The 22,132-nt window shown below is 34.4% G+C and overlaps 1 protein-coding gene across 1 annotated transcript in view; it reads right to left on the reverse strand.

The window, feature by feature from the left end:
• RPS6KA6 (ribosomal protein S6 kinase A6) overlaps window positions 1–22,132 on the reverse strand; it is a 45,504-nt gene that overhangs the window by 15,139 nt on the left and 8,233 nt on the right. The window contains exons 3-14 of the mRNA XM_085325984.1: window positions 21,105–21,164; window positions 15,850–15,966; window positions 13,138–13,219; window positions 12,211–12,291; window positions 11,523–11,602; window positions 8,565–8,671; window positions 8,249–8,286; window positions 6,243–6,385; window positions 5,360–5,430; window positions 4,198–4,286; window positions 3,470–3,534; window positions 1,516–1,618 (exon numbers count right to left, since the gene is read on the reverse strand). Of these exons, the coding sequence (XP_085182110.1) occupies window positions 1,516–1,618; window positions 3,470–3,534; window positions 4,198–4,286; window positions 5,360–5,430; window positions 6,243–6,385; window positions 8,249–8,286; window positions 8,565–8,671; window positions 11,523–11,602; window positions 12,211–12,291; window positions 13,138–13,219; window positions 15,850–15,966; window positions 21,105–21,149 (1,021 nt within the window). The 5' untranslated portion in view covers window positions 21,150–21,164. The remainder of the gene's footprint in view (window positions 1–1,515; window positions 1,619–3,469; window positions 3,535–4,197; window positions 4,287–5,359; window positions 5,431–6,242; window positions 6,386–8,248; window positions 8,287–8,564; window positions 8,672–11,522; window positions 11,603–12,210; window positions 12,292–13,137; window positions 13,220–15,849; window positions 15,967–21,104; window positions 21,165–22,132) is intronic.

Consider the following 22,132-nt stretch of genomic DNA (forward strand, 5'->3'; position numbering starts at 1 on the left):
CCTGCATTTCATTTAAGACTTCAAAACACTATAGAACCTAGTGTATGAATATACATTGAGGAAYATGTTTATTAAAGCACAAGCACCTTTTATGAGAAAGAACTGAAGATCACAGTCTAATGTTCAAGAATAGCATAACAAAGAGCGCTAGAAATTTCAACTTCATTGATGTAATGTGCAGATATGTAGGAAGTGAGATAATATAGGAATTTTCAACTAATATTGCTGAAAAAATAGAACCAATTTTTTCCCAGATTATCTTACATACACCTCTGAATTTACTGCTTGAAATTTCAGAATGTAAATAAACACACTTGATAATTCGGTGTATTCTATTAGAATGTGAATTGTAAACATTCTCCAAAAAATTGCAACACTTTACTGCTCTATCCATCATTTAAAACTAACATTCACAAAAGAAAACCTGAAGTGAACACACAAGTGTTGATATCTATTCCTTAGCATCTCTCGGTTCCTAGTTTAATTATTGGGATATTTTCACAGCATAGTAAAGTTTAATGCCTAAAAGGATATTTCAAAGATAAATTTCAAAATTTTGAAACGTCTTTGAAACTGACTCAGTAGGTCAACTGACCGGACCAGCACAGGTTACCATTATATTTCCCCACACTTCTCTACTTTTACATCTATACCCAGTGCCTTTTCTCAAGGGTAAAGTCAAATGGGCTAGTGGGTAGAAAAAGAGCTCAATGAAAAAATACCTATTATAATGGTAATTTAAGATTTAATTTTAATAATAATAATGAATAGGCTCAAGAAAGTTATTTAGAGCAAGTCATTTTCAGAGGAATAGTGATCTTGAATAATAATCATTGTAACAATCAAACTTAGTTTACTTTTAGTATTAAATAGATTTTTTTTATATACAGCACAGCATTAAAAATCTATTAGCGCACGTCTATCTTTAGACCATAACTAGGAAGCTATGTTTCAGCTGTAAGTTTTCCTCTTTTCTTTTACTACTTTTTCTTTTGTCAACAGAAATTTAGCAGGATATCCCAYTCCATTAGAAAACAAAGACAATAGGAACTGCAAAGTACTGGAAAGCTGTTGCAAGGTCTTTCTTCTTCAAATTGTGTCAGTGGCTTTTTCCTCGTAGAGACAAAAGGGAAGTTAATACTTGAGATTCCCATTTAAGAGATTCTACTAGGTATTGACAATAAAAGAAAAAGGAAGTCTGGACACATTAAGACAAAATTAAGATTAAACCCTCTTCTCTTTATAGCAGAACTGGACTTGTTCTCTGCTTCCGTTCCCATTGCACATAGGGAAGCCATAATTAAAAAAAGGAGAAAAAAATAAACTGTATATTGTGATAACTGTCATAGTAACCACTAAGAAGGTCTTAAGTTTCATTTTTTATTTCACATAAAATTCAAATATCAACCACTCTAATTTTCCRTTTCAATTCACACTTACCAAGTAAAAGTAATATTAAGCTATCCCCTCTATCCATGAATCTCATCAATTCATAACCAGAATATGTACAATTACCTTTTGGTGTTTTTGCTGTGAATTCTGGATCGAAACAAAAAGTATCTTCTGGTTTTCCAGAAGCAGGTTTAAATGGAGGTTGAATTTCTCTTCTGAATAGTTTCTGAAGTAGGACGACAAAGTCATATAATGAAGAGTGAACGAAACTTGCACAAGCACTTTAACTTTGTCAAGCTAAAGGCAACTGAAATGTCATTGTTACATTATTTACTATGTCAGAAAACTATTTTAATATACAGTGAGTAGAGAAAACAGGTCTGTAAAAAAGGACTTATTTTTACATACCTTTGATTTGAAACGCTAAGGAGAGGTTATCAAGCAAGTCAAACAACACATGGCACTTTGTTTTCTTTTTCTTCTGAATCTGCATGATCTACTAGATCTCTACTTTTTAAACTACTGTAACAGGTTGCTGTTTATCACAGCCCCCACCAGCTTGGTCTTATTACAGAAAAGATGGAACACCTATTGTGCACTTTACCTTCCATCATCATTTCAGACCTGGGTCACTGAAACAGTCTTTACCTTTCTGTTGTGAGGGACTTACCCAACCAAGTCTCAAGACTATTCTAGTGTTTTCCAAGTCCACTCAGTTTGGGGGGAGGAGGGGGGAGGATGAACAATTGTTCCTCCTTTTCTTTTCCTTTACCCAATGTACTTTAAAAGAATGTTTTGCCCAAGAGATACAGCAATACAAGTCTCATTTATAATTCAGGAAGAGAAAATCTCATGTCAAACAGCATCATGAAAGCCCTCTGTAAAGTTCAGGATGTTTTGAGAACATTTTCTTAGTATTTCTCTCACCATGACCTCTTTCTTACTGTTTTTTTTTATTTAATCTCCCTGCACAAGAACAAGCAACATCTCAATCCTAAAAATCAAAGAGGAGGGACATGAATTCATCCCAAAGAAATAATAAGATAAAAATGGGAGCAACCATTCACACCACCATAGCTAATTAAATACAAAGCCCTGTCAAACACAGGAAAATAAAGTCAATGTTACATAAAGCCTTTAAATTTTCTTGCTARTATTGATTTCTAATTTACCCCCCTAAGATCAGTAAATAATCTTCAACCATATTAAAACAGTTGTCTTTTACTAAAAATATCCAAATAAAACAGTACAATTTTCCTATTACTTAACCCACTAATGAGGAATTTATGGTAAATGCTGTATAAAGACAGYTAGAAATCTTCCTTCTCAGAAATCAATACAAGAAATAAAGAGGAGGAGAAAAACAACACRGTTAAAAGAAACAGTTAAGCACAATATTGGTTAGCACTGTAGGCAGTCGTGTCAGTACAACAACATTCTACTTTTTTTTTTGAGGGCATTATAGCAAATGAAAGTTTTCAGAAGGGAATTGATATAGGGTATCTTGGTTTTTTGTACGTTTCGGCAACAAATCTCAAAAGCTTGGAGAACCACAGAGGAAAAGCATCAAGATGCTTGTTAAAAATTTAAACAAGCAAGCATAGACTTAAAACAGACTCCTGATCATCTTAGGACACCAGAGTCAATACTTAACTGTGAATAGAGTATGACTGATGAGATAGGAATATGTTATGGCCTGCAACAGAGAAGTCCAAGAGAATTATAGTCACAGTGAATTTTCATGCCCTGCACAGCAGCGTAAGGCATACTCRTACTAGATGGACACTTATTCCAGAAAATCTGTTTCTTGCACACTAATGCACACCAGGAATGTCAGCATCCTCTCCTAAATGCAAGGTTTCTAACAGACAATGTTGCAACTCYGGTTATTTAAAAAGTAAACATACAATTTATGATTAATACTCCCTATATCACAAACACTACAGCTCAAAAAGCCAAACATTATAGTACAAGATGGAACATAACAGCAGTGTTACAGGGTTTATTGTGCTCTATTCAGATAGAAATGCCTATATGATATAAAACAGTTTTATCATTCAGATCATTCTGTACTTACATTCCAGTCAACAGTAGAAAAAAAAGGATGTCTCTTGATTTCTTCAACTCCATCTGAACCAGCTCCTGAACAAAGAAAATACTGAATTTAAAACACTTCTAGCTACAGTCTCTGCACATGATTGCACTAAAAAGCAGCTTTTTCATTAAAAAAAAAAAAACAGTTTCACAGACACAGTTATTCATGCTAAGCATAAATACAGAACTATTCCAAGGATGCACAATACTTCAGCATACACCTCACCAGAGGGGCAAATCAAAGGGCAAGAAGCTCAGAGTCTCAGAATGTTTTGCTCTGACACTGTCAAAGCAACATCTCTCAGCAGAAAGACAAATGGCCTCAGTTTTCAACTGAGCTGTTATGATAAATGTTTTAATTAAAACATATTAAGTGCATGTAGTACACTCAAWTTGAGTGGAAGGAAGTTCAATGAATGCCAATTTCCAAAGAACCAAGCAGTTTACAAAACAGGAATGCATTTTAAAACCATTTCAGAGAAGACTTTCAGCTGCTGAAGCTTGAGTAAGACTGCAGGACTCTGCCACTGGCCCAGGAAAGTAATCACTCTTCATCCAAACCAAGAAAGTCATGATACAAGCTAACAACAAATGATAYAGAAAATGTCTTACTGACCACCAACACCAGGGCTTGAGTTTCCAGTAGCTATTTTCTTTAAACAAAGTCAGCCAACATGTTTTTATTTCAAAGATTCAAATAAATTAACCAACCTAATCTATTTGATGGGTTCCTTTTAAACAACATCCTCAGAAGACTTTGTGCCTCAGGGCTAAGGAACTGAGGCATTCCAAGTTTTGCTCTATGGAAAAAACAGAAGTAGTCCATGTCAACTTAACTGTACAATCTGATCCATAAAGTATCCGTTCCAAAGTCTTGGACAGTATACATGTTAACTTGTTAGCTGTTCAGTTTCACATTATACGTGAGTGATGCTCCAATTAAAAAAAAATGTATTTTCAAAGTTGTCTTCGTAACACCAGTAAGTTATCATTAAAGTATTTTTTACCACAATCAAGTTCAAAGGACACTCACTACATCCCCAAATCTTTCTATTTTTATTAGTCCCTTAAGCTCCTCCTGAAGAAAATGCCTCAATAAGTAGTTCTTTAAGCCATTATAAAGCTGGTGCTGGTGAACTTTACCAAATTTATTTTGTTTAAAAAAATACACTAAGGTCAGGAATTTACATGCAAAACTGAATGTTACATCAACTTTCACAGGTAATATCTCCATAAACTCACATTCTAGGCAAGTTCAAACTGCCTTTTGTTGTTAAGAACAGAGCTTCTTTCTTACCTTTCTCAGATACCACCCTCTCAAAAGGCCCAGGGCTCTGCACATGGTCTAAATAAAGCTTTTTTAGCTAAGCATAAAGATCACTACCTGTTTGCCAAACAACTTGACTTACTAATCACCAGTTTACCCAGTTTGTCTCGTTAGACAGCTTGTGTTGTAACTGAGGTAATTTAATACGAAAAATGTGAGCACGTAAGTATGCTCCGCATATATATTATATATATATACACACACACACACAAAGCAACACATGACTATCGCTTACGAAGTAAGTATGTTGTAACAGCAGGAAAGTGGTAAATAATGCTTTTCTAATCCACTGCACTATTTTTATCTTTATTATACATCTACAGTGAAAATAMAATTTTTCCTTACAATTTTAATTCCCGCAGATATTCAACAATATTTCCATGATCTAAGATCCAAATATGATTATTTGGGGGGAGCTTTTAGCTTTTTTTYCTCTGTTTTAGTCTTAATGCACTCAAGTACAAGGAGCTAAAACAAACTTAAAACATGTTTAAAATTACATTTTTCTGGCTTTCCAAAAAAAAAAAAAAAAGAGGATATACTTACTTTAGTATCATATTCATAGTTTCATTTCGATCTTTACCTTGAAATGGTAGTGTACCAGTAAGCATTTCAAACTGAAAAGAACAAATGTTAATCTAAATCAACACTTTTTCCCCCAATTGCTCAAGCTGTTAAGTACTGTACTCCTCCATATCACTATACTGGACATTGAATTGAACTCTTAAGAGATTATCAAAGAAGGTTCAAGTCAGAAATTTTGTTTTCATAGATAAATTACAAGATAACAGGAATGCCAAAAGTAATTTAATGATGATATAGGCAGATTTTACAGCTATAGCCTGAAAAACACTTTAATTAGAGAATCATAAAGTCCTCTCCATAATCCAGTTTTATATGTTGCTGAATTATGAAAGCAGCAAGAAACAGCTATTCTAAAAATAATACTTTTAACTGTAATGTCAATACACACATTTCAGGATGACGGTCTAATATTAGGCCATCTAACATATGGCAAAGGCATACATGCTAGCATTACTGACTTATTTCACTATTCCACTCTATATTCATTCCACAGGCTTACTTTTACAAAAATGCAATTAATACTCTACCCAAATCAAGCCTCTTTTACTCAAGTACCACAGGAAATAAATATACAACCTAAAGTTTCACATTTATCTGCAAAAGTCATTGGCTGCAACTGTTCTAAACTACTAAAAGAATATATGCAAAATCTCTAGAGTTACTAACAAGTATTCCTTGTATTAACTGCTATGTCAGCAACAATTCACTTAACAGTTTCTCTTCTTGCTTTGCTCAAGAATCAAATTCTTAAGTAAATCATGACAAGCTTATCACAACATCTGCTTTCGACATACAGAGTGCATTTCTGCCCTCTAAGGAGGGGAAGCAAGGAAGCATACAGTACCATGAGCACACCAAAGGACCACCAATCGGCACTCTGGTTGTGGCCTCGCCTGTTTACTACTTCAGGTGCCATGTATTCTACCGTACCACAGAAAGAATAGGCCTTCTTCTCTTGATCTACCGATTCTTTGCTGAGTCCAAAGTCTACAACAGCATCACAAGAACAGAGCAAGTAAAAGAACTTCAGAACAAGAACAGTGCTGCATGCAGGATTGCAAAATGAAAGTGGGGCAGGTGTCTCATGGTTAACATCTAGAGATGGCAGATGTAGTACATAATGTTAAATTAAACAGAGGATCAGTCATCAACATTACTAGTCAAAATATAAGCAATTTAATAGTTAAAATATACATTTGGAATCTTAATGATAATCAAGAGTTCTCATTTTCTCTCTGCTAGAACAGGCTGCCCACTTCATTAATGCAGGAAAAAAAAAAAATGGATACAAGTGAAAGCAAGTTTCAAAGAGAACACAGTCTACATGGTCTGATATTAATGAATGATGAATAAGTAAAATCAGACTAAAAATAATGTTGTTACATAAGGCAACATGGTTCTGCAACCTGAATCACAAGTTCAGTAAAGAAAATCTTGCATATCTACTCATTTTATCTTCAGAATACTTTCTCTTAAAGAACACTATTGAATAGACAGATCCTTGATGYTAACCCAGCTCAAGAGTCTCAAGGTTTCCTTCAGCAAAGGGAAAACTATTTCTAATGAATAATCTTCTCAAATATTCTTTCCACTTTCAGAAGGAAAGCAAGAATTTTGGGACTCTTCACTGGCCTAGAAAGCTGCCCAAGAAGCGACTTTCAAACACCAACAGAGATGGGGAAAACAAAAACAAAACTCCAAAAAACTAATCTTTCATTTTAGTTCAAGTTGAAATCAATTAAAATATCCTGCAGAGTTTTAAGAGTTACATTGTTTAATCACCATCTCCTTTTTAAGCACTTACGGGCAACAAAAATCCCATAATGGTAGTTTCTGTGTAACACCAGGAAAGAACAGTAATGTTATACCTTGATTTTGAGTATCAGCATCATTATATTTATTAAAAAAAAAGGAGGAGGGGGGAGGAGGAGAGAGCATGCATGTGCAATTCAAATGCTAAAGTCTAAAAGAATTTTAATCAGTAATCAAATATTTTAATGAGTTTAAATGYTTTGTTTTTAAAGAAACCTCACAACCTACAAAAAGAACCTGTGATCCTTATAAATAATGAATATCGGGTCACTGCATGTTAGAAAATATCTAGCTAATAATCTGTTTACCAGTAAAACTACTGTGTACATATATTCCAATAAGACTGTGAGACTTTAAATAACTTTCTAACTTGGGATCTAGCAGTAATATTTATACATCAGAGTACATAATGAATTTTACAATATAAAACTACCATCTTAATTCCAATTCTAAGAATTCAGTAATTCATAATCATAAATCTTTTCCAACTACAACATTGTCTTAATTTGATAAATATCATTTCCCAGAAGAGATATATTTTAACTGTTCCACATAAAACATTTCTCCTGCAAATTTACATGCAAGTTTAAAAAAAAAAAAAATCTCTGTTCCCTTTGCAAGTCTCAAAGTCAGCAATTTTTAGCCTGGGTGAATAACCTCTTGATCTTAAGCTAAAAAGCTAAAAGGCATGTAACAGTCAACCTCAATACAGATCACTTCCTGACATGAAGAGTGGATTGTTTTTAGTTACTAAAACATGACCTGAACTAACCTAACCTCAGTGGAATCTGCTTGGACATAAAGATCTGCTAACGGACTAAACTGCACAATCAGGGCCCTTGAAGTACTTCAATAAAAGTACCTAATGACAGATAAATATCARTTAAAGGAAAGGAATACAGATTTATTTTATAAAAATATACTTTAAGCAATTAAATACAGGCTTTTCGCATGCTCCATTATCTTCATAGATCTTATACTTGTAAATACAAGCTTATGCACTAATATTAAAGTGCCATGCTAATAAACGTTACCTACCTGTTAACTTGATATGTCCTGCTTCATCAAGCAAAATGCTGAAAATTAAAATTCACATTCACCAATATGCATAAACAGGAATGTTCACATACAACATTTAAAATATAATAGTTAACAGCTTGGATCTCTTCCAACAAAAAAAAATACATCTTTTGACTTAAATGTAATAATATTGGCTTAATACAATAATGATAGATTTTTTTTTTACATAATCTTTCAAAAGGAGAATTAAATTTTTTATATGTATATTTATAGTGGAAAATGCAAAGCAATAGCCAAAGTACATGTAATAGTGGTAAAATACATTTTACTTTACTTTTCTGGCTTCAGGTCCCTGTATACAATTCCCAAGCTGTGAAGATGATCCAAAGCAAGGGCCAGTTCTGCGAGGTAGAATTTCACATCTTCCTCTGTAAACATAACCTAATAAGAACTGTATAGATTTACCTTCTGATCTTGTCTTCAGTTTTAAAACTGTAATCTAAAAGAAAATACTTCTCTGTCTAAATTTAAAAATAACTTTCACACGTACCTTATGCACTGACATTTCATGAATTCACCTAACAGAAATGATATGCAAGAATGGGCTAATCATCAGGTATACAAAAGAACTAACCTTGATATTTAAAAGCAAACAAAAACTTCTGCAGTTACTGCAAAGCCTTAACTTTCAAAGCAATAAATTTAATTATTGTATTTAGTCTTGCTGACCACCAGCGCTCCTTCTGGCACTATACTCTACATAGACTGTTAGCTTCCACTGTTTTCCACTGCTTCATAAAATTTGATATACAATTCCTTTTATTGTGATATTCTCAGTGGTTGACTGTCTCTGTGAATTYGTATTACCAATATTTCCAATAGGAAAAAGAGGGACACAAAATGAAACAGGAAAAGAAATTTAAGGAACCCAGTGAAATATCAAAAAAAATGACTGAACTTGCATGTAAGACATTTTATAGAGCTGTATTTCTGTCCCAAATAGCCAACAGGTTGCTTCTAATTTTCATATACAGGAATCGTAACTGCTTTGGCTCTTGTCAGGTTCTACAAATTACACAAATTACTAGAGAAGCTAACAATCTCAAAAAAAAAATCCACTGAATTGTTCCTCATTTGTTGAAAACACCAGGAACATGGAGAAGAAACACCTCATCTGCACTGTAAATAGCCAGCAAGACTTTTCTATAAATTAAGGTTACTAGACTTAATTTACAAATATATTGATTAGTTCTTTGAACTGCACATAAATACATAATCTGTTTTACTGGCAACAAGAAACATTCCCAATTTCCATAGTAACAGGAATTAGTGCTGTAGGAACAACAAAGCTGTTACACAATAGAAACAGAACAAAAAGTTTCACCTTGATTTTATAACAGCAAAGTTGATACTGTTTTTTTTTTAGTCCCTGGAACTGCAAAAATGCAAATCTCAAAATAAAAAGATGCTAACTGATGATCTGCAACCTTACAATAACTTCATTTAAAACTACCTTTTGTGTCTGATTAAACACAATATAAATCAACTTCATTAGATTTTACCAATGAAATGAAAACTTTAAGTATTCACTTCAGTTCCACTCACACAGCTGAAATTATCATATCTACATTAAAATTAAGACCAACAGAAACACTTTAACAACCTCATACTAAACCCATTTAATTTAAAACAGTTCTTGCATGGCAAATATAAAATGTCATAAGGAATTTACCCTCAAAGGTACTGTCCATTGTCTACTCTGCATTATCATGCACATCTAAAAACTGCTTTTCTTCCTACTAATAAGTAAAAAGGCCATTTTTTTTCCTGTAGATATACACAGTAAGTCTTTTAAACTCATCACAGAAGCTATCCGAAGTCTCCCAAAAAAAATGCAGAAAATTAACAGTAAAAAGGACTTCTCAATTACTGCTGCTTTATTCCCAAAGGGGATACGCACCTCTTGCGGATACCTAGCCAGTACTATTACAGATAGACTTGCATTCCTTATTTAAGGATCTTCAACAGTCAGTAATCCCAGAGGCATYATTGCAAAAAGAATAGGTCTTATTATATTAGAATTTCTCCTATATTTAGGCATCCTTTATTAAAGCAGAGATTCTTCCCTATGTAATGTTTCAAAAACCTTTTACAAGTTTGCCAGATCCCTTAAGACAGCTCTTAGCCTCTATTTTAATAGCTCATAGTTAATGAATTTTGAGCTCAATTCTTAGAGCCTCTCTTCTTAGAGAGGTTTTACCAAGGTCAGCTTACAAAAAAAAATTTCAGTTCTTCCTTCTCTTTGGGCTGTCCCCAAAATGAAGCTTGATTTTTTTTTAAGATATATAGAAAAAAACCCAAAACTTAGTTCATGTCTTACAGATAGGGCAATACCTCTTTCATATCACAAAAATCAGTCATTGCCCTCTTTCATATCACAAAAATCAGTCAGGTATCCAGTTTTGCAGTATTTGAAAGTGTCCTTTTCTATGCATTAGAAATACAAACGCACTTATACTGAAAACACTGAAAAGCTCTTTTACTGTGAAGTAGTTGAAAAATTACCATTAAAAAAAAAACAAAGCTTTATGAAAGGTTTGCAGAAAGAAAATATCTTATAAACATGTTCATAATATTTAAGCTAGCATATAATGAATATTTGATGACAAATACTTATAAATAAGTAAATAAACAGCCTGCATCAGTCTCTGCCCTGAAGCTGCCTCCCCAGAAATAAAATAAAAAAAAAATAAAATAAAAAAAAAAGAGAAATGAAAAAAAAAATCACAGTTCCAGCAATATGCCAATACTAGATAGGGGGGAAGAACATCTTAAAAATAGTCAATAGTCTCACTTTGTGAGATTAATTGTTACAGTGTTACAATTTGTATTACAGCATTATGCAATTTTACAGTGTAGCAGAAATCTCTTATACATATGGGTTTTCAGTATCATTTAAACTGACCATGAGCTTTGTATACATCTGCTTCCTCTATTGCTAAATCTTAATTTACTTCAGTTAGGTTTCGAAGTATTTTTAGACAAAAGAACTAGTCTWTATAGATACTATAAAGGAAAAACTTAGGCTACTTAACAATAGATATTGATCATATTTCTTAAGATTTAGCCCATTGTTCTAGAACACGTAAGAAACGCCCAGCTAAATTATTAAAACCTGACTGGGACAAGAATTACACGGAGAAACAGCTATAGAAAACAACTCTGTATTGACAAAAATAAAAATAAAAAAATCTGTCTAACACTGAGTTGAGATAAAATTTTAGGTACTTACCTCTTTGGATAATCGTGTGAATACATCTCCTCCCCTGAGAAAATCCAATATTAAATATAGCTTCCCTTCAGTCTGAAAGGCTTTTTAAAAAACATAAATCAATAGCTGTAGATGATAAAGGTGATCTACAAAACAGATTCTGAATGCTGTTATAACTTGAAGATTCCAGTATAATAGAATACTTTGGTTTCGCAACTAAAATAATCCAGCTGCACGTGACAAACTTGCATGAATTGCTCAATTTTTATGAGCAATTACTTGCTTGCTTCTTCACAGAAGGCAATCTTCGTTGTAAGAGGCCAAATACTGTTGTTTCTCCTCTGCCAAACAGGAGGACACCCTGATGTATGTGAATTACTGTATTGTGGTTTTACTCAGTGAAGAGTAAAAACCTCTGGAAAATTCTAACAAGCTTTGCACAAGATCTTTAAGTACAAGTACCTAATCTACAAATTTTACATGCACACGTCCATTTACATTCCTTTTTAGCCATGTGATTTTAAGTAGCCAGATCCTAATTTGGACACTGAACCGGACACTATAAAAGCGAAAGACAAAGATGCAAGTTTTGGATGGCATATTTGGTTTGGACGTGCTTTTTTTTTTTTTTTTTTTTTTAAGTTATAAAAACTTTTGCAGCAACACCTTCCAGTAATGAAAAAAGCTGTAGCAAAAAATATATACCAACCATAGTGCAGTTTGACGATAAAGGGATGATTTACTTCTACTAATATATCTCTCTCCATTTTTGTACGAACTCTATCTCGAACTGAGAAAAAAAGGAAGACTAGTGTTAAACAAGTTTATCCAGTATAACACAAATGAAGTAGAAAAAACACATAGAAAGTTTTAACGATCCAAAGTAGTATTTTTCCTGTACATTACCTATTTTGTATTTTTTTCTTCTCCCTCAAAACATGTTTTCAGACAGCAAAACTATATTTTGTTCCTTATCTGCCCCATTTTTTATCATCTTCATTCATTCAACAAATCCCAGTATTTTGTGATAAACCATTTATTTCAAATAACAGAAGTTTACAACTATACATCTGGCCAGACAACTTTAACCTCTGAATCAACTATTTTGACTGAATATATTTTTTTCAAGTCTTCTAAGATCACTTTTCTCCTTTCCAGCTGGAAAACTCCATGTTTTTACATAGTGGAGTTGCTGCCATTAAAGTGCCTTCCAGAAGCCAAAAATATAGGTTAGCTTGTTGTGGCTCCCATAACAAGAGTGAATGGCTTAGCATTTTAACCACTGTAAAGAGCCAATCTAACAAAGATAAAAGGAAAAATGTTTATGAAATTAGTTTGCTCTAGCGTAACTAAAAAGGCCAAGGAGAATTAAAGAATGCAATTTTAAACTTTCAAAGAGTRCGCCTTAGCATATAATTAAAATTACCTGAACAGATTCAAAATAATTTTCTAGAATAATTTGTAAGTTTAAGAATGTCTGGTGTCAATGAAAAGCTATGAACTCACTGAGAAAAAAAAGATAGAAAACTATTTCAAAAAGAAGTATCTACAGAACTCATTTAACAGATACACATGCCCCTGAAAAGCTGGTTTTTTATTAATCAAACTAAAGTTTTGATTAATAAAATATGCATACCTTTTAAAGAAGCTTTTTTCAAAACTTTCATTGCATAAAGTTGCCCAGCATCAGGACCAATTATCTTCCTTACAAGGAAGACCTGGCAATATAAATGTCATGCTTCAAATTACTGCAAAAAATATTTTACATCAACACCAAAACAACTTGACCAAAAAAACCTCACAGAAAACACATCAGTACATCCTTACTTTTAACTCCATTAATACACAGAGATAAGACAAAGATAGCATGTCCTCAGTCTCATCCTGCTCCCTTAAAACACTGTACAATGAAAAGACTGCCAAAAATTCACAGTAGGTCTTTTCACATAAACAAGCTTTGTAATCAAATAAGCAAGTATAATAAAGCACCTGCAAACCTCCTGTTGGTTTCACACAGCTTTCCATGCTCTCTCCAAAGCATGCACCTCTAAAGAAAGGGAATGCAGTTTTGCTCTTTTCTGTTAGTAATTGGATACAGTATCTGATACAGGTACATAAACCAGCAAGTTCTCTTCTGCACTCAGGTGGGTCATAAACAATCTACACATTCTTTTCTACAGAGAACAGWTTAAAGAGGTACATCAAACATGTACTCACATATTATGCAGTTTTTGTATTATTTTCTTGGATAAAGACAACAGTAAGACAAGTCTGCCCAAGTTTACTACCACTCATAGTAACAGACTCTTGAGGTTTAAGATCAGAGTCTCAAATACACAACAGGTTATACTAATGAATTCTGCAAGAGTGGTGAGACAAGAGCAAGGAAACCTCTCCATTTAAGGAGAAAATACCCTTCCCCTCTGGAACAGCAACCCTAACAGGTCTTGTAGCTTTTTCTTTCCAGAAGAATTTTAAAGACAGACAGTATATGATTTGACACTAAGAGAAGCATAGCATTATAGAGAATAATGCAGTATGAATATATGCATCTCCACTGACTAATATTCTAAATGCTACCACTTTTACTTTACAAAACTTCTGGTACGTGTTTGTTTCTAAATTGTTAATAAATAACAATTATTATGAAAAAGGTTGTTGCAGCAAGTATTTAAGTCAAAAGAGAATGCTAAGAATTATTTGAAATTGCCCATGATCTTATTTTTATTCAATTTTCATTAGTAGTACATTTATTTAAATATATACTTTATAAAGCTTCCAGAAACAAATTATAAATTCTAGCTAATAAAGACGTAAATAGCTGCCACTGAAAACCAGCATCAAGCAGCATCTACTTAATTTGCAGTCAAAGTCTCTGTAATCCTACATCTGGCAGAGAGGCAGCGGGCGGTTGTTCAACCATTGACACGGGGCACATATTAAAGCACAACKGACATGGACACGTATCAGGCACAGTGATTCACCTAAGCTAATCAAAGCCCATCTTCAGCAGACTAAGCCCTAGAACATTATCAAMGGCTGAACAAGGGAGCTAAACTAACAGACTGGAGGTTTAACACTACTTCACAGTAGCAAAGTGAAAATGAGTAGAGATGGGTTGTAGTACTACTAGGTCGGAGGAAACTGTTTGCTAAAAATCCAAAGGGACATCTTTGGGAAACATGAGCTGAAGAGAGAAAGACACACACCATGAAGGAAATAACTAGTGATCTGTATTGTCTGGTTTCTCTTTTAACTAGAAATGGTAAATATGACATAGTAATACCACTCTATTCAGAAGTGCTGCAGTCTGATGCTTAAGCCCAGTTCTTGAACCAGTACTGCCAGGTTGTCAAAGCTCTGAAACATCCTGCTCACATGTCAGTGGAGTCCTGAGCAAAAGTGTTCCTTAAGCTGTCAGAGGGATGAACTATAAAGTAAGAATCCCTCCCCGAGCAAAGAATAAGATGTCTGCACCAAACATGCTGAAACCTGGCAGCTAGCTTAAGACACCAAGTCAGGAGTAACAAATGCATGAAGCCTTTTAGTCTTTGAGGACTATAAGCATACTCTGGAGTCAGCCACCAGCTTTACCAGATAAAGAAGTATTTCTTAAACTATATGATATCAAGAAAACCTTTTAAATGCTATTTTTAAATCTATCRTTTATTCACAGAGTGCCTAGTGTTTATTTCCCCTTCTCATACAACCATATAAACAGGTTTATTCCTGCCACTAGAAAGACCAAGCCAGCAGAAGAACAGATTAGACAATTAGCTATATACATTTTCCAAAAGAAGGAAATAGTTTTATAGATGTTGCAAAATTGTCCTAGAGTGGTTTACAAAATAAGTTAGCTAGTTATGCGGTAAGATCAATATTTTATTTAGTGTTTCAAAACTGTGCAAGACCTTTGATTGTTAATTTCACTTCTGAAATTTAACACTAAGTAATTATCACAACAAAAAAAAAGTCACCTATTTTGTATAATCTATTTAAGTAATTTTTCGCTTAGTGTCCTTAGCTGTAGATCACGTTTAAATACAGCAAAACAAAACACTGAAATACATTTCCTAGGTTATTTACTTTACTGTTACTTTGGATATGATGAAGCTACCACAATCATTCCTCTGTATCTACATCAATACAGTTTCCATATATTGAAAAAGTAGTCAAACATTCACACTGTGTCAAGTGCAATAATTGATAAACAGAAAAACCATGATTTCTTCCTAGAGCGTCTATCCATGTTCATTACACAACTGGTGGCTCCCAAGCATCCATCTAAATTAAAAACAATGGATGACTATGTTTTGGACATGAGATGAAAACAAAGTTTGTATCTTACCTTTCCAAATGATCCCTGACCAAGAACCTTAAGTAGTTCAAACTGTGCTGGATCTGCTTTCTCACATCCTTCTTTCACATGATGGGTAATAGGAATTTCTTTCACACTTCCCTCATCCTATTTCAAAGGAGGGGGGGAAGAAAAATAGTCCTGAATTAATCCACTCTTACTAGGTGTGCACATTTTATTTTTATTCTTTTAAATAAAATACTTGAAATGGTAGAGGCCCCCCAAAASCTGTTCAAGCAAAAATAGTTTTCCATGTTTTTTTTTAAAAAAAAAACAGATGCACATCTTAAAGTTCAAAACTGAAGTCAGTTTCATCCAACTCAATAAAGTTCACTTCCTCTTGCTATACAACCTGCACTTAAATTAAGCATGAGTTTTCTTGTATGAAAGGAATAAACTCAGATTTTTAAATTAAGCCTGAGATGATCTTTCACGCTCCACCTTTATTTCACACTCCATTAGTTTTCCCAGTGACCACTTTCCCCACCCCTGCCTTACCCAAGCTATTCTTAATGAAAGCTAAATTGAATTTTGTCATTTTAAGCAATTATTGCTTTTCACAGCAGCAAGTAATAAATATGGGCATCCACTATTGTAGCTAAAGGAATGTGCATCATYTGAAGAGATTAAGTAAGATATGAGTCATCTTAAGAACTCCAAGAACTATTTTATTTATTGGCAGTAACAGGTCTGAGGTACAGCACTCACGGAAATATGTTCCTGTGTGGAGTTGTTCTTCATAAAGCTAAGTGCAGTTCTCGAGGTAAGAAGGATTTAGGGTTCTACCAACTTTTGCCTGTTACCCTAATCTTCCACAAGATAGGGCACAGCAGCTACAGTTACAAAAGCGCAAACATCCATGATGAAAACAAATCAGATTATGTGTTACAGCCATATAAAATTTATGGCATATAAAAAACTTCTGGGAGTCAAAACCACCAAGATGTTGAAACATGCATCTTTACGTGCTAAGGCCTACAACAGCAACAGCAATTTGAGCTTGAATGTGGAACAAGAATGCTAGCTTTCTGCCTTATTAAAAATATCAATTTCTTATGCAGAGCAACTACAATCCAATGACAGAAAATCCTGTGTGATTTGCACTACTTCTGTGTCTTTAGGGGATCCAGGTCACTACTAATTGTCTTCTTAGTTCTTCATCTCAAAGTTCTCCTAGCTAAGGGAGAACCCTACAATGCATTACTCTTCCTGAATGACAACAAAATCCAACCGCCTTACCACTTGAAACAGTTTGTGCTAGTAGAGAACCTCTCTATACTCAGGCTTGACATAAGATTATGCCTAAGATCATGCAAAAAAAAAAAAAAGGAAAAGGAAAAGAAAAAAGCAAGTTTATGATCAGTTACCACTTTACACAGGAACACCTAGATGAAATCCTCTAGCTGGTTCATTACACAGAAGATCAGAGTTGACATCTGACTATCTAAATGTGCATACGCTTACAGCAACAATAAAAAGGGAATTAAAAGTCTTTTGCCTATTGTGTTCAAAATAGCATTTACGCATCTGATCTCCAACATTCATCTGCACACCTGAGCTCAGTTTCCTGCAAGAAATGCACTTGCACTGAATGGGAATGGGATCTCCTGGAATAGCTCAGCAGTTATAACCAAGATATGAGACGACAGAGCTGTTCCCCAATCACACAGTGAATTAATTTGTAGGTGTACTAGATATGAAAAAAGTCAATCCAAGTCATATGGATTGTTAATACCCCAATGCCCCACAGAAGAGTAGTTTTCAAGAGCTTTCTGACCAGAAGGCAACATTTTGGTCAGGAACACAAGGGCTMCAAGACAGGGCAGGATGGCTGCAGTGACAGGCTTCATGGTCAAGAGCAGCTTTCACTTACTATGCTCTCAGAGAGTAACAGATTTTGTATAAAATTTCAATTTTACACCACCAAGCTTACAGAATACGGCAAGGGGAAACTTCATACTCTAAAAGAGCAAGCAGCACTACTAGGCAATCTCCACACCGCATTAACTTCCCACACATTAATTGCTTTGTCTGTCTAGAGGAGGAAGGCAGGAGTTCAAACCAACACCTTCATATATTCGAACACTGTAGTCTAGCTGTTACTGTACCTTAGCCCTTTCCCCTCCCCTACATTTATCTTTCTTCCTTTTAGGAAAGCCTACTGCTGCCTGATTCCCAAGAAAAGGTAGATATTAACACAAACAGCTGCCTGGATAACAAACTTTCTAATTCACACTCCAAACAACCATTGCTGTTGTCATCTTTCCAGAAAGCATTTCATAACTGCCCTAAAAACTCTTTCTGGCCATATAAGTCACTGATACACTACAACTCCTTCAGGCTGATAATCTTTGTCCAGACAGGGGAGAAATGGAAATAGAGGCTCATAAAGGGTGCGGAGTAGGGAGGTATTCAAAATAAAGGACGTTTGAAAAAACATCCTTCACAGTTTTACAAAGATAGCAGCTTCTTTATCGTAACTTTATTGTAACATCAGCTGAAACTGATGCACAGCACAGGTGGAGTTTGTTTCTGGCAAATGACTCAAATTTTGAATTCAGCATTAGTCAAAGAGATCTGCACACTCACAGTAAGATTAAATCATGAGTGACCTATTACAATCCCAGAGTAGAAGAATTCACACACTGTACCAAATAAAGAGCTCTATTTCTGATGATCCGGTTTGTGAAGCCAAAGGAACAAAAGGAGGAGACAGGGATTATTTCCAAGGTGTCATCCTTTTACTGCTTAATACATACACAGAGGAGTCTTCTGCCAAAATTTCATTTCAGCAAAGCATGCTATTTTGTCAAAGTCTCTGAGGGTGCATTAGTTTCTGAAAAAAAATTTTGGAGCATGCATAGGGAATGGAAAGAAACCGCAACTAAACTAATGTATTAACTCAAGTTACAGCAGACTTAGATCCCAATCTGTATTAAGAAAACATTTAACTAGTTCAAGTGAAGAGACCAGTGATCAATTGCCTACGTATCTCTCTTCTTTCTCATGGGAGCTAATACTGTAGCATTTAACAAAATTCTCTACACATCTCATCTACCTCCTTATGTTTTAATGGGAAACAGTAGAAAAGCTACTTTATTTTTAAGGTACTTTATTTTGTTCAGGAAAAAAGAGCTGACATATACTAATAATACATGGTCCACATTTCAACTTAATTTCATCCATCTGATTGGTGCATGCAAGATACATGTACCCCTTTCATTTTTTAACATGTATTTAGAATTTAAGGCAGGTGAAAATACTAGCATTTCAAGTCATGTGATGACAGACAGCAGCAATTCCTCTCTTATATACTGAGCTGTACAGTCTTAACTGTAGAATCCTTCTATGAAATGTGAATACTCTATTAAGAAGTCTTTTTACTTCAGCATGCTGATCTGTATTCCTTAACACTGAACCTCTGCATGAGAGGAGATCTTTAAGAGTTCATCTGCCCTTCTGTTTATCACCCACCTTGAATCATTAGCTTGTGACATCACATCTGGTTGCTGGGGAGACTGACAGAGTATTTCTAAATGTGAACTCAGGAGAAAAATGTTTTCCATGCTAATAAAGAGTAACTTGATACGTATTAAATTAAGAGGGCTTTTTGTAACAAGTTTTAGCTTTACAGATGTTTATGTAATTTCACCTACTTAACTACCATTAAAGTGCTAGAAACCAGCACGACTGAAGTCTAAAAAGATGTCAGGATCATCAACCAGGAATAAGCAGATAGAGCTGAAGGCATACATAAGCCAGGTTCTTTTTTTTATTTCTAGTTTAGTCTCCATAAATTGCAAATTTGGATACCTGATTTTGTGCCAGGCTGCTTGGGCAGCATGTCTATTTCAAGGCTCAGGTAACAGCTCTCACTAAGTTGCCTTGCAAAAGTGGCAACTACTCCCAGCAGATTAAACAGAAGGGAATAAAGCACCAAGAGAAATGCCACAATCAGTATTGGCCTTTTGCCATCCTTCTTAGTTGCAGCTTGACTGGTTTGTAGCTCCTAGCACCTAACAAACAAGCTCTGCAACATCCTTTTGGTTCAGGTACAGTGAAAGATTGAGACACAACCCACTGCTCGTCTYTCTGTGTTATGTGGAAGATGATTGCCATGCTCAAGGCTTATTTACTTACTCCACATCCTCAGGAAACAGACAAGTACTACACATTTCTGTCCAAGAGTTTACTCTGAATCATTTACTTAAATTACTGCAATACACAGCAGTCATAGCTGGTRAAGATCTGTGTGACCCCTTCTTCCATGATTCTATTCAAAACACGTGGATGTGTGCTGAAATACAATGATCTGTTTTTTCATGCAAAGTCTGTCTCTATCACACGGAGAACTAGCCTGAAATTCTAAGATTTAGCCAGCACACAAAATACTGATCTTCAATATCTAAAATACAAGTTTTCAGGCACTGGACAAAAAAAGCCATGTTAAGGATGGATATCTGGAGTATTTCWATATAAAAGTCAAATTAATATTATGATGTAAAAATTAATTCTGTTMTAAATTGACACAAATCAGGTACCTTCTACATAAATATACAGCAACTGAATAAAGTCCTCTATTCTTCCTTTGTAACATAAGCAACATTAAGCACATTGTTCTACCTAARTTTTACTATTAGTTTTGATCATAAAAATCATTCCATAGAAGTAAAATTAAAAAAAATATATTTTTACCATAGCCTTTAAACTGGACAACACATCCACGTTCAGCAATTCCCTCAGTATTGTTTTTGTCACCTTTACTTTATGAAAACGAACAACTCTTGAAGCAGGCAATTTGCACAAAGACACGAATCCTTCCTGAAGGTGATCCCCTATCCTAGCTTTATAAAGAGAAGTGGCTTTCTGAGCACTGAAAAAAGTGAAAGTCACTCCTACTACAGAAGCATTTCAACRGTGATGGGCCTTGGTGTCTAGAAGGTTCAAGGCTGAACCAACCACCTTCCTGAGGCTGAAGGATCCATGAAATCCTTCCAGCACAGAGACTGTTTGCCATAAAGCACCACCTCATGCTGCAACTTTTTCCAAACAAAGCACTTACTACCCAACTGCTAACTTTTCAATAATTGGGGGGTGGGACAACATCTGAGACTTGGAGCCTTTTCAAATCTAGCCAAATAAAATGACAGTTTCAAAAGTTAAAGAACAGGCAACGCATAGACTTTGCATTCAAGCACGATCACACTAATGAACTTCTAAAATCAACACATATCAAAGGTACCTACATGGTAGGAATATGGTTCACCTTCTTCCATGGGCTCATCTGCCATTTTAAGGCCATTCAGCTGGAGAAAAGAATGCAGAAGAAATAAAGAAAAGAAAATTAGCAAAATTAAGAGTACACAATTTCAAACAAGTACCAAAGTTCATTATTGTACAGAATTACATTATAAAGCACACAAATGAAAATTGGTGGGGTTTGTTGTTCTATTTTAAAACTGCAATTTCAAACAAAATTACTACTTCATTTAGCACATCCCTTTGTACATGMTGTTCCAGTGTTACTTAATTGGAATTAATTTAAAATACTTTCCTAAGAGCTACAGATACAATTCATAAAAGGAAGTTCTGACATAAATGCTTCCTTAACATTCAAAATCTATGTTGCAAAYATTTTTCAAAAACCTAAATTCTGCTGCTGAAAATTAACTTGAAGTGTAAGGAGAAAAAATTCTAAAATGATTTTGAATTGTAAGGGGGTGGCAATGAGGGGGAAGTGCAAGAGAAAGGAGAATGGAGAATACATATACCCCAGAATACTTCATGTACAATTTAAGAGTTAATTACCTATTTCCTTTAAAAATGATGTACATCTGGACAGAAGTAAATAAATGCCATTATCTTAACAAAGAATACTACAAAACTTACAAGCAGTTGCCTTTCTTCCCCCCTGCTTCAACCAGTAGTAAAAAAAGATATTAAGCCCACAGTCAAAATAACAAGAAAAAAATCTTAATTCATAAAGAACAAGTTTTTCTTAAGTAATAATTCAGCGCAATCTAACAATTGAAACTTTAAAAATACAGAAATAAAGAACATGCTCTGTTTCAACATGCAAAGTTTTAAACTSGAAATACCTGATAAGATGGGTGAAGCCAATTATAATTTTGCTAGTGATAATTGCTAATTTATGTTAACTGCTCAGTATCTCCACCTTCATGTGGCATAGATCCCACACAAGAAAATACTAAATAAAAATATCATGAGGAAACAAACTACTTTTCCTGAAAACAAACAAAAGCTCAAGCCATAA

The sequence above is a fragment of the Rhea americana genome, unplaced genomic scaffold, assembly GCF_003343005.1.
Source record: "Rhea americana isolate MKP2758 unplaced genomic scaffold, rheAme1 scaffold_125, whole genome shotgun sequence".
In the NCBI taxonomy this organism is placed as follows: Eukaryota; Metazoa; Chordata; class Aves; order Rheiformes; family Rheidae; genus Rhea; species Rhea americana.